Source organism: Plasmodium gallinaceum, assembly GCF_900005855.1.
Source record: "Plasmodium gallinaceum strain 8A genome assembly, contig: PGAL8A_v1_98, whole genome shotgun sequence".
Lineage (NCBI taxonomy): Eukaryota > Apicomplexa > Aconoidasida > Haemosporida > Plasmodiidae > Plasmodium > Plasmodium gallinaceum.
Window position 1 is genome coordinate 1,079,169 of NW_021628265.1, and position 13,867 is coordinate 1,093,035.

At 15.8% G+C, this 13,867-nt stretch overlaps 4 protein-coding genes across 4 annotated transcripts; 2 read left to right on the top strand and 2 right to left on the bottom strand.

The window, feature by feature from the left end:
- Window positions 1–44: 44 nt before the first annotated feature.
- On the top strand, window positions 45–2,736 carry PGAL8A_00354200 (protein disulfide isomerase, putative; the record flags this gene model as incomplete). The annotated part of the gene is made up of 14 exons (XM_028672592.1): window positions 45–146; window positions 294–367; window positions 442–528; window positions 675–765; window positions 908–973; window positions 1,069–1,155; window positions 1,337–1,430; window positions 1,550–1,631; window positions 1,796–1,853; window positions 1,974–2,042; window positions 2,119–2,170; window positions 2,295–2,352; window positions 2,435–2,534; window positions 2,650–2,736. Coding segments are annotated over 14 exons (1,107 nt in total), but the record flags the coding sequence as incomplete, so codon positions are not given.
- Window positions 2,737–4,178: 1,442 nt separating this feature from the next.
- On the top strand, window positions 4,179–6,061 carry PGAL8A_00354300 (CRAL/TRIO domain-containing protein, putative; the record flags this gene model as incomplete). Its single annotated transcript, XM_028672593.1, has 10 exons — window positions 4,179–4,259; window positions 4,362–4,594; window positions 4,709–4,811; window positions 4,898–4,987; window positions 5,167–5,200; window positions 5,280–5,407; window positions 5,498–5,590; window positions 5,682–5,726; window positions 5,812–5,851; window positions 6,003–6,061. The coding sequence occupies 10 exons, from the start codon at window positions 4,179–4,181 to the stop codon at window positions 6,059–6,061; spliced, it is 906 nt and encodes a 301-aa protein (XP_028529130.1).
- Window positions 6,062–6,586: 525 nt separating this feature from the next.
- On the bottom strand, window positions 6,587–8,456 carry PGAL8A_00354400 (conserved Plasmodium protein, unknown function; the record flags this gene model as incomplete). The annotated part of the gene is made up of 3 exons (XM_028672594.1): window positions 6,587–6,816; window positions 7,443–7,487; window positions 7,634–8,456. The coding sequence occupies 3 exons, from the start codon at window positions 8,454–8,456 to the stop codon at window positions 6,587–6,589; spliced, it is 1,098 nt and encodes a 365-aa protein (XP_028529131.1).
- Window positions 8,457–9,439: 983 nt separating this feature from the next.
- On the bottom strand, window positions 9,440–13,300 carry PGAL8A_00354500 (conserved Plasmodium protein, unknown function; the record flags this gene model as incomplete). The annotated part of the gene is made up of 1 exon (XM_028672595.1): window positions 9,440–13,300. One exon carries the CDS (start codon window positions 13,298–13,300, stop codon window positions 9,440–9,442), a length of 3,861 nt encoding a protein of 1,286 aa, XP_028529132.1.
- Between the last annotated feature and the right edge of the window lie 567 nt (window positions 13,301–13,867).

Here is a 13,867-nt window from a genome sequence, read left to right on the forward strand (position 1 = left end):
TTTTTTTTTTTTTTTTTTTTTTTTTTTCGTAATACTATTCAAGTTATGCTCCTCAATGTGCATATTGTAAACATATATGGAATAGAATAATTAATTTAAAAATATTGATTCAAAATGAAAACAAAAAAAAAATTTATTTTGGGGAAGTATATAGAAAATTAATAAATAAATTAATATTAATGATATAAAAATTATCAACTAGGAAAAATATAGAAAAAATACATGTATATATATATATATATATATATATATATATACATATAATTAATCAAACATAATATTTTTATGTTTAGGTAAATTGTGATGATAATTCTGGAAGAGAAATTTGTAAAAAATATGATGTTATAAATATACCACAATTAAAAATGTAAATTATTAAAGATTAGAAAAAAGGACTTTTTTTTTTTTTTTTTGTTGAATTTTTATTATATGTTATTTTAGGTTTAAAGGAAATGAGTTATTATCAACTTATTCAAATTATATAAATAATGAAACTTTTATAAAAAAGTGGATATATTATGTTACAACGTAAATTGAATTAAAAAATTTATAAAAAAAAAAAATAGTTATTCTTATTTATTTATTTATATATATATATCATTCTCAACCTTTTTTTATATATAACAATTTGGTTACAATTTAATAATTATTTTTTTTTTATATTCATTAAAAAGGCCAATCTTTTATAATATACATTCAGAAGAAGAATTAAATTCTTATAAGACAGAAGATAATATTTTCTTAATTTGTTCTGAAAATTTAAATGTTAAAAAAAAAAGAAAAAAAACAAATAAATTCAATAGATAAAAAATACAATTTTAACAAATAATTACATTTTAATTAAAATATCAAAAGTATATAAAATTTTGATATCTATATATAAAGAAAAAAAAAAAATTTTCTTTAGGAAGATTTAATTAAGGCAGCTAAGTTATACTATGATGGAAATTATTTTTTAAATATTAAAAATGAAGTTAAAATAAAATAAATACACAAATAATACTATGTAAATCTATTATTTCTTAAAAAAAAAAAAAAAATTAAAAACTCATTATTTTTCACTTTTAGGAAATGTGTAAAAAATTAAATATTGAACAAAATCATTTATATGTTAAAGGTTTATATAAACATGATACTTATAACTTAGATCAAAAGGTTAACATTTTCATACAACCCCTAAAAAAAAAAAAAAAAAAAAAAAAAGAAACACAAATAAAAATGCAAAAGAAATATTTTTTTAATATCCATATTTTAATAAATATATTCGAAGAAACTATCATTTGTTATAAGTATTTATTTTTTTTTTTTTTTTTTTTTGATGTTAAATTATTTATAGGATTTTGAATCATTAAAATCTTTCATAAATAAAAATAGATTTCCTTTAGTAAATAAAATTGATCATCATAATTTTTTTAATACAAGAAGTAGTGGTAAATTTATAAATCGAATAAAGATAAATGAATAAAATTATATTTTCCATTTTACAATAAATTATCATTTTTATTATTATTTTTTTTCATTCTTTTATTTATTTTTTTGATTTTTTAAGGAAATAATTTAATATTACTGTTACTTGATTTAAAAACAAGTTACAATTCATATATTTCAAAATTCACTAAATATGCAGAAAAGTAAAGAAGAAAAGTTTCATATTTATTTATATATATGTTATGCATAAATAATTATAGTTTTTTAAATTATTTAATTATCATGTATATGAGTGTGAAACGAATAAAAAAAAAAACTAGGAATTTCAATTTATAAATATAATTTATTATTTTTTATTTTTTTTAAGATACAAAAATTTGAATCATTTCATTTTTGGATTTATTGATGGATATTCTTATGAAGAAGTGAAAAATTAAAAAATATAATCATAACTAGTTTAATATATATAAAAAAATAACATACATACATATATATTTATAATTGTCTATTTAAAATATATATTATTTTAAAATTATTTAAAATAGAATTTAGAACTATATGGAACTGATTCAAGAAAATATCCTCAAATTGTTGTATTTAGCAAAAATCCACGTGTAAAAAAATTTTTTTTTTTTTAACATCTCATTTCTTTTTTTAAGTACTTTTTTATGTTTTTAAATTTTTATTTAGGAATATTATTTTGAAAACTACTTTGATTTAGATCACATAAATAGAATAATAGGTAAAAATAGAAATAAAGAAATATTTAAATATAAAAATATATAAATAATTATTAAAAAAAAAATAATGAACTTTTATCTTAATGGTATATATTTTTCTTTACTTTTTTTTTTTTTTTCATACAGATGATATATTGAACCATAAAATTAATTCAAAAACTGAAAAATTTACCAAAACAAAAATGTTATTATATATTCATAATTTATATAAAAAACAAATTATATTCACTATAATAAAATATATATTTTTTTTTTTTTTTTTGTAGATTATTAATTAGACTAAAAAAACACATGACTTATATTTTAGAAAAAGCATTTAAAACAGATTATATTTCATTCTTCGGTTTTTTATGTTCTATTATTTTAGTAATATATATTTTACACTAAAAATATAAAGAAAAAAAAAAATATATATATATATTTTAAATATTAAAAAATATATTAACATTTTTATTTGTTTCTTTAATTTTACAATTAACAGATAGTATTTACTTTTATATTAATGATTCATACTATTTATAAATTTATTAATAAATCAGAATATAATTTAGAAGAAAAATATAAATAGAGGATAATTACTTTAAGGTTATTTCAAAAAATATTTCTCTAAAAATATTATATCAAAAAAAAAAAATTATAATTTTTAAAAATTATATTTCTTTTTTTTTCAAAACTAGAAAATAATAATACAAAATTTAGTACAACCATTTTCATTTATATTCTTTTATCTAATTAAAAAAGATATAACAAAAATGTAGATCTTTAGTTTAATCTTAATTTTTTATTATTCTTTGTCTTATATGTAAATCATATTTAACCATTTTACTAAATTTCAGCATATATTTATTTTTATTTTTTTAAATCATTTTTTTTTTTTTTTTTTATGACAAGATAACTGTGAAAACATATAAGGAATATTATACGTTGAAACAATTATTTTCCTTTTTATACTTAAATTTTTTTTTTTTTTTTTTCAAATTTATATTTAAAATATTAATATATATTTTACCTTTTTTTTTTAAAATTATAATTATTTAAATGGAATAAAAATAATATATGTTTATATTAATTTTTATAAAATCTTGATGTTACTATTATTAAATATATAATTCCTAAAAATGTGAAATATTATGAACTTTTAAAAAAAAATTTAAATAATTTAGATGGCTGGAAGCCTACATTAATAGAAAAATTAAGACTACCTTAATAAATCTTATTATAAATTAGAAACTATATACTTTTGTATTTTGGACATTTCTTTTAAATATATACAAAATAGCGAAATTATGAGATGTATATATAATAAAAGGAAAAAATCTATATATGTAAAATATAATTTTATATATATATAATGTGTATATTTACGTTTAGATAAAATTTACTGCATGCATTTAAAAAAAAAAAAAAAAAAAATTTGCAAAGTAAAAATAAAATAATGAAAAAAACATTAAAAGTGAGAAAATACTAATAGAGGTAAGATTAGAAAAATCATTTTAATTTATATAAATTATAGTATTTATATATATTTATATAAGAATATTAAAAAAAGTATTTTTAGTTTTTATATGAAACTAAAAGAAAGAAAAAATAAATATATATTCTAGAGATTATACTTTGTGTGAGTTATAAAAATAAAAAAAAAAAAAAAAAAAAAAAATAAATATAATAATTTGATATTTATTATTATATTAGTAATTCTGGCATTTTTTTTTTTATTTTTACATTACATTTTATTATTAATATAATTATTATTTTATTTTATTTTATTTTATTTTATTTTTTTTTTTTTTACACATATATATATATCAATTCATAGTTGTTATTTTTTATGTGGAACATTTTTTTATTTCCATTTAAATTTAAAATATAAAAAAAATACGTGAAGTTATTTAGTAATAGGTATATTTAGGAAAGGTAAAATTATAATTATTTTTTTTTTTTTTTTTTTTTATATATATATAAAATAGAAATATTTATTTTTATATAAATTTATATTCTATATAAGTAAGGATGATGGATGATAATTCTGTTTCTAAATATATTTCAAAAGAAGTTTTAGCCTATGAACCCACAGAAGAAGAGATTAAATTTGTAAGAATATTTTATAATAAAATTAGAAAAGTTTCCATTATGAATATATATCTTTTTAAAAGTATTATTTTTTTTTTTTTTTTTTTTTTTTCTTATTTATAGTATCATAAGCATAACCATAAAAGTATAAGATATATTTTTTGCGGAAAAGAATTAGATGATTTTGAAAAACAGAAAATAAAAGAATTAAAAGATTATGTTAATAATTTAAAATTAAAAGAAAGAGAAAAAGAAAAAGATGAAAAATCAAAAAATACAATATTAGAAACATACGAATCACTTTTTAAGGATACCATATTTTTTGACGATAATTATGTGCTTAGATTTTTACAAGGGTTATTAAAGGAATTATAAAATTAAAAATATACATAAATATAATATATATATAAAGACAATAATTATTTATGTATATATATTTTTACATTCTCCCTTTTTATATATATATATAGAAATGAATTTATTTATGAAAAGTGTTATAATGATATGTTAAGACATATAAAATGGAGACAAGAAAATCTTCCAATACATTTAGGAGAAATTAAGGAATTTTTAGTAATGAAAAAAAATAAAATAAAATAAACAAATTAATAAACTATTTTTTTTTTGAGTATAAATATATTTACTTTTTGTCTTTTTAGAATAAAGGGTATTGCTATATTCATGGAAGAGATAAACAGATGCACCCAATAATAATTATAAATTGCAAAAATATAATATCAGCAAATACAGTAAATATATATATATATATATATATATATATAAAATAATAAGATTTATATTTTTATGTTATTTAGAATTTTTTTTTTTTTTTTTTTTTTTTTAAATTTTATTTAAATGCAATTATTTTTATTTATCTGAATATATATGTATATATATATATATATTTATTTATTTTTCTCTATTTTAGAAAGACGTTTTAAGAGTTCTCTATTACTGGCTTGGTAATTTGAATACATTATATATATCATAAATTTTGTTTATTTTAATTCATATATACTTTTTTTTTTTTTTTTTCTTTAGAATTTTGTATATCTAAATTATTAATTGAAGGTAAAATTGAACAATGGAGAGTTATAATTGATTTAACCTCTTGTGGTGTTTTAAATATTCCTATATCTACTTTAAAAGATATTTCTAGAAATTTAAGTGTAAAAATAAAATAAAAAAATAAATTAATTTATTATAAAAAATAAGATAAAAAAAAAAATAAAATAAATTTTAATTTTTTTTTTTTTAAGTGTAATTATAGATCTAGACTATCGAAAATGTTAGTTTTAAGTGCCCCTTTAGTTGTAACTGGTATTTGGCATATGCTTAAATCTATTATTCCTGTAACTATTGAAAAATATGAAATTTTTTTTAATTTTTAATTTTCTTTTTTTTTTTTATTTATTGCATTTAATTTTTATTTTTAATTAACAGGTTGTTACACAACAAAAAATAACTATAACATCTTCAGAAACAGAAGTATGATAATAAAAAATATTTTCAATATAAAAAGAAAACTTTTATCTTATTTTCAATAATTCAAATTTTTTTTTTTTTTTTTTAGAAAAAATTGCTAGATCAAGTTCAATTAGATCAATTAGAAAGTAACTTAAAAAATTTTTCTTCTATAAAACAGAAAACTAAAACATAATATATATATATATATATTTTTATTTTATTTATTTAAATAGTTTTATATTAACTATTTTATCCTATTATCTTTATATTTTCTTCATATTTTCTTTATATTTTTAGAAAAATTTGGAGGAATTTGTAACAATGCAACTAAATTTGATGAGCCTATTTTACCATAATTTGATCCATATAATTAAGATTATTTTTCCTTTCTTCATAAATTGTTATTTTTAATATCCTTTTTATATTTATTATATTAGATTTATATTTTATATATTTCTTCTTTCATTAGATAAACATACAAATCTATATAAACTTTTATTTTTTTTTTTTTTTTGTTTTATATTTTAATTCTATAATTCCTTTTTTTTTAAGTTTAAACTTACACATAATAATTTTATTTTTTAAAAACCTTTTATCAAAAAAATATTTATTTATTTCCAATGTATATAAATATATATACATTTAGTAAAAAATTTCATAGAGGTAATTTTGTTATTATACCAAAAAAAAAAAAAAAAAAAAGGAAAAAAATTATCTTTAATGATATACTTAATTTTAAATCCAGCAAAAATGAGATTGTAACATTTTAATTAAAAATATAAATGCATCATTTAAAAAAAAAAGAATAGACAAAATGTATTTTTTTTTTTTTTTTTTTAATCATTAATAAGATATGTTAGTTAAGTTTTATTTAATAATTCTTACAAATCTTGATCAAAAATTATATGATAAAAAATTCTTTTAAGGAATATAAAAAAAATGGCAAAAAAAGCATAAGAAAAGAAAAAAAATAAATGTAAAATAAAATAACATATTTTTTTTTTATCTTTTAATAACATATTTAACTTTTTTTTTTTTAAAAATTTTTTTAATAAATATGTTAGTTTATTTTCTTCATTTTGTAAAAAATCTTTAAATTTGTATAATGTATCTGAAATATTTTTATATATATATATATATTTATTTTTTTTTATTAAAAATAAAAGAAGAAAAAAAAAAAATAATAATAAATAAATGTTGAATTATATTGATTTTTATATTATTAAATAAAAAACATAAATAATATAATTTTTAAATTGTATTATTTAAAGTTTAAAGAGTTAAAAAATTAAACTAAAAATAATTTTAAATAGGTTGTTAAAATTATTATTCCAATTTTACTAGTACTATTTTTTTTTTTTTTTTTTACAAATAGTTCAATAAATAAACTATAAAATATTTGTAAGACAAACTTTTTAGAAATGATATAGTATTTAAAAATTATAAAACTCTTAAAATTACTTAAATATATAGAAAATTTCTTTATTTTGTATTATATTTTAACACATATTTAATAAAATAAAAAATGTAAAAATAATATTGTTACCTTTCCACCAATATTTTGTAAGTATATTGTTTTTTTTCATATATATGGTATTTTCATTTATTTCATTTATTTCAACATCGTTATCTTTTTCTTCTTCTAAATTTGAATAAAGTATTTTAAATTTTTGTTATTTTTTATTTTTATACATATTACAACTATATTCTTAATTTTTTTTATTATACTCATTTTACCTTTATATAAATTTCCACTTTTGTTTTTCGTATTTTTTTTTTGTTCTGAATTTGATAACTCTTCTACCATGAAATTTTGCTTAATTCCTGTTTTATTTTTTAATAAATTATTTAGAAAAATGTTATAATATAATAATTTTTCATAATTATTCATACATATAAAAATTTCAAAAAAACTTTATCTTCTTTACCTGTTTGAAAATTTGATGTATTTAATGAACAATTAGAAGTACTCTCAATACCGTATTCATTATAGCTTTTTACTTTATTAATTTTTAAAAATTTATCTAAATTATCTAAATTATCTAAATTAATATCTTCTACATAATTATCATCTACCTCGCTATTTTCGAATGAACTTTTTTTTTCATTAGTTAAATTTTCGTTTTTTATTACAGAATTATTATCTTTATTAAGCAATTGTTTGCTTTTATTTATACTATAAATATTACCTATAGATATACATTCATCAATGATATCTAAAGTTGTGAATTGTTTTTCTTCCTTTTTTGTATTTATTACTGTCTTTAATAATAATTCCAAGTCTTCATTATTTTTACTATCCAAATATTCATCATCTTTTAAATTTTCAAAAGTTTTTACAATACTACTTTCGTCACTTTTATAATTCTCCGAAATTGTTTCTTCTTCTGATTCTTCATTTAAGTTTATAATATTTTTAATACTAGTTAAATTATTTTTTATATTATAAATACTATCATTTATAATACGTATACTTTTATTAATAATACTAGTACTAATATTATCGTTAGAATTGTTTTCTATATTTATAATTCCTTCATTTTTATGTTTTGTATAACTATTATCTATTACTACATTTTCATTTTCCTTATTTATATTACAAATATATTCTTCATTTTTATTAGATACCCCACTTACAACAGCAATATCAGTTATATCGTTATAACTGTTGACTATTTCTCTTGGTTTATTTTGATTTACATTTTCCTTATTATTAATACCTTTTAAATTTTCTTCATTCATTTTTTTCATAAAATTCTTTATTTAAAATATCTTTCTTTCCACAATCTTCTTGTTCATGATTTATAAATGCTACTCTTAATTCGTTTAACTTATCTTTTTTTTTTTTAACTTTATCTTCTAAAAAATTTTCAAATGTATTTTTTTTTAATTTTCATCAAACTATTACTTCATAAAAATATTAAAAATAAAAAAAGAAACATAAATAATTAAAAATTAAAAAGTGAAAGAAAAAAAAAAAAAAAAAAAACATTATTAATAACTAAAAAATTAAAGTAAAAAAAGAAAATATTTAAATTATTAAAGATTAAAAAAAGAAAATTTTTATTCCTTTTGTCTAAAAATGTTTAATATATGAAAAAAAAAAAAAAAAAATATAATAAATTAAAATTTAACAAAAACAGAAAAATAAAATGTTTTTTTCTTAGTTAAAATACATAGGAACTTACTTTTTTTTTCTTTTTCCCTTCTACTTAATTTATATAGAGATATATTAAAAAAAATAAAATAAAATAAAATAATAACAAAATGAAAATACAAGAGACATATATATATATGTATAAAATATAAAGTAATATAAAAATTTTATGAATATAAATTTGAAAAATGAAAATGAAGTAGTTAAATATTATAAATCTTATTTAATTCTATAAAAGTATATATATATATTCATTTTAAAAGGACTATTAAATACACAAAGCAACTTACATAAAATAAAATATATTTAAGTCATTTAAAAATATAAAAAAAATTTAGATAGAATAACAAATAAATATAACTTTGTCATAATTTTTTTCTTTCTTTATATATACACGTGTTTTAATAAAAAAAGACAAAAAAAAAAAATATATATACATATATATATATATATATATATATATATATATATATATATATATATATATATATATATATATATATATATATATATTAAAATAAACAGAGTGAAAAAAAAAAAAAAAAAAAAATTAATAATAAATGTAATTGAAATAAGATTAAATTTCATTATTTTTATTAGCATCTATAATGGAAAGAATTCTATTATAAGAATTATCTAAAAATGTTAAAATTGGAGATGAAACAAATTTAGGCATATTTTCATATATAGATTTTAAATTTTTATAGGTATATTCAAAATCATATTTTTCTATAGAAGGGATAGTATATGTGTTATTAGTTTGATCTTCATTTTCCATAGTATTATTTTTCTTAATATAATCATCAGAATTTTGATTATTATCACAGCTACTGATTTTTTTGTCATTTATTGAATCATTTTTAATAATTAATGAATCTTTGTCCTCTTTATTATTAATATCAATTTTATTATTTAAATTTTTTTCTTTTGAGTTTAATTTTTCTTCATATATAATATTAGGTAAAAATATTTCCTCTTCATCATTTATGGTTTTTTTTTTTAAATTTATATAATCTTCTCGTAAATATATATTTTCATAAAAATACTTTCTTTCGTATTCCTTTCTTTTATTTTGTAAACTAATTGGAGCTAAATCAGATGAATTCATTTGTGCTAAATCACTGCAACTTATTGTTCCATTTAATATTTTTTTTCGTAATTCAGAATTATCTTTCCTTAATAAATTACTACATAAAGAAAATAATTTCATCTTCACATCTAGTTTATTTTTATATATTTGTATAACTTTTTCTACTATATTTTTACTAATAATTTTTGTATTAACATTCATATTTTCTTCATCTAAACACTGTTTTATTTTATCAATCACTTTAGTATACTTTGTTATATTTCCTTCTTCTTCTTCATTGTAATCACCTTCTTTTTCTTCTATTTCTTCTTCATATGTTTGATATTCTTCTTTTCTTTCATTATTTGATTTCTCAAAAATATTACTATTATTTTCTTCATTTACGCTTTTTTCTTTTACAGGTAATTTCTTCATTTTTATATTTTCCTTTTTTTTTAATTTTCCTTTTTTTTTAATTTTCCTTTTTTTTTTTCTATTAGAGGTATATTCATCATTATAGAAAACTGAATCGTCACTGTAAATTTCTTCATTTAATATTTGATTTTCTTCTATAATATCTTCATCTGTGTATTCTTTTACGTTTTCATTAAAATAATAGTCTTCACTTTCACTAGATATACAACATTCATTAAATAATTCATCTTCCTCATTTTTTTTTTTTCTCTTTTTTTCCTTCATTTTTTTGGTATCTCTTTTTCCCATGTAATTATCAAAATTTTCACCTTCTTTCATTTTATTTTTTAAAATCTTCTCATTATTATTTTCATTACCATTAATATTTTTTTTAACTTCAATCTCATTCATTACACTTTTTTCATCTTTTTTTTCATTATCACTTGTATTCTGTAAATCATTATAATTTTTTTTTTCATAGATATCCTTTTTGCATTTTTCTTCATTACTTTCTCCACATATTTGATTATCATCATTATCATCTTTAGAATTATATTTTTTAATTCCTTTATTTTTATTAATTTTTTCATTAGCAGATTTTTCATAAATTTTTTCTTTTTCTTTTTTATTTCTCATTTTTTTTGTATCACATTTACCTTCATTTGTCATTAAAAAATTGTTTTTTTTTTCTTCTATTTTATCTTTTTGAATTTCATTAGATAAGAAAAGAGAACTTTCATTAGATAATGTATTGCTTTTATTATTACTGCTAATTAATTTTTCTTGACTTTTTTTTTTTTTACTAGATATAGAAGAATAAATACTTTTTTTTTTTTTGGAAAGTGTATTTTTCATATTTTCATTTAAACGCGATTTTTTTTTAACTGCTAGTAATGCTTTTTCTTTTATAACATTATATAATGAAAAAAATGAAATATCAAAATTGAAAATACATTTAATATGCTCATTATATAATAAAAAATTATGATTAAATAAATTTACTAAATCACAAAAATAGTAAAAATATTCTATATGCTCATTAACGTAAAATATATTATTATTAATACAATTTAAGCATATAAAATATATATCTGTTTGTTTAACTTTTTGTCTTTTTATTTTTATATCATATAATTTTTTATACCTTTGGAGAAACAAATGCATTTTATTTGATGGTGTGTTGTTATTAACAGAGTTAAATATTATATGAGAAAAAATTATGTTAATATCATAATATGTCCTACAATTAAAACAAAAATAATAAAGAAATTCGAAATTTTTATAACTTAAAACGTAATCATTATTTTCTTGATAATATATATTATTTTTATCCTTTATTTTATCATATAAATTAGCATTTATAAAAAAATTTAAATCTTCATTATTTTTTCTATTTAGAATAATGCAATTTTTTTTAATATTCGGAACTATTTTCGTATTTTTACATAAAAAATTTTCGTAATAAAATATCCTGAAGGAGCAATTTTTTTTCTTTCTTATTTTATATTCCTCATTTAATTCATTGAATACAATATCTTCATCATATATGCAGATATTTTTGTTATTTATATTTGTTGCATTATATGATGATCCTTTATCATCATTTTGCTTATTTTCAGCTTCTTTATTACCTATTATGGTGCTTTCTTCTATGGTTTTTTCTTCCAACTTGACATTTATGCCATTGCAATTATGATTATTCCCACTAATAATAGTATTGCTATATTCATTTTTACTTTTTAATTCTTTTTCATCTTCATTTATATTTTCTATATTTTTCTTTTTTGATTCATCATTATAATTTAGTAAGGGTTCATTATCAATAGAATTATAAACAATATTATGTTTTAAATTTTTTTGAAAATTATCAATTTTTAATTTCCTATTATGTTCACAACATAAAGGAAAATCATTGAACAAATATAAAAATTCATAAAAATTATACACTTCAATTTTATTTATTATATTTTCTATGCTATTCTTATCAAAATAACCTAAACATGGTAATACAGTCCATTTATTTAAATGACTTTCAAAATTATTATATAAATATTTATTACAATCACTATAATTATATATCCATTGACAGATAATATTTGTGTTATCATCATTTTTTACAAATTTATAAATTTGAGAAATGTAAGATTGTTTATTACATCCTTTAATACCAATAACATCATATTTTCTGAATTTTCCTAATATGGATTTAAATTTTTTTTTTTTTTTTTTTTTTATTTTTTCTTTATTTTCACTATTTTTCTTAATTATTTCTAAATTCTTTAATTTATTCATATTATTATTTTCACTGCTTTTATCTGAAATGTTTGAAGATGAAGAAGAAGATGATGATGACGATGATGATGATAACGAAGAATAAGATGAATCAGAATTAGAAGACGAAATAGAAGAAGAATAAGAAGGTGAATGTGAATCATGAGAACAGTCAAAAGAATCTATTTTGTTTTCTTTTTTTATTATATCATTTGTATCCATATTTACATTATCAATATCTTTATCATTTTTACAACTTTCGGTTTTATCACAATTTGTATCACTTGTTAAATGTTTTTCTCCATCTTTAATGTCACACTTAATTTCGTGATTGTTTTTACAAAAAAAATCTTTATTAGGCTCAGATCTTTTATTATCATCTTTCGTAATTTTATATTCAACATTATTTTCTAAACAAAAATTCTCTAAGTATAATATATCAGATATAGATGGATTTTTTTCTGATACATAATACAATGAATTTTTGTTTAAATAGTAATATAATTTACAAATATCATTTAACTTTATATGGTTATTCACTTTTCTTATATCTAATTTTGTTAAGTCGAAATCAAAAATATTTTTTGCATTTACATCAATAAATTGTATTGGTTCATATTTATTAAGGTTTACAATATTTACATTTTCATTCTCCTCATCGCAAATTGAATTTTTTTTCTTCATTTTTAACAAATTTTTATATATTCAATAGAAAAAACGAATATCAGATCATATATGACATTTGAATAAAAGAGAAAAAAAAAAAAAAAAAAAAAAAATTAAAAAAACATATAACAAAACTATAAGTATATAATAAAAACGTTATAATTCAAATATACAAATATTATTTTAAAGAAAATATTTCCTTATTTTCTTTTGTTTCTTAAAATATATGTATTAATTTTTCTATAACTTTTTTTAATTTTTATTCATTAAAATAAAATTTAAATATTTATTCAAATATTTTTTTTCTTTTTTTTTTTTTGTTAAAGTTCATTCAAATAATATTCATTGTAAGCTTTTAAAAATATAAACTAAAATATACGTATCTTTAAAGATTGTTTAATTTTTTTTTTTTTTTTTTTATCTTATCTTNATATGAACTTTCATATTTATGTATATAAATATAAATGAATAAATTTAATTTAAAAAAAAAAGAAAAGAAAAAGATATATGAAACAAACACATTTTTTTTAATTATTATATAGTAACATAAAAATTATTATTGATACCCTTACAGAAGTACGTACA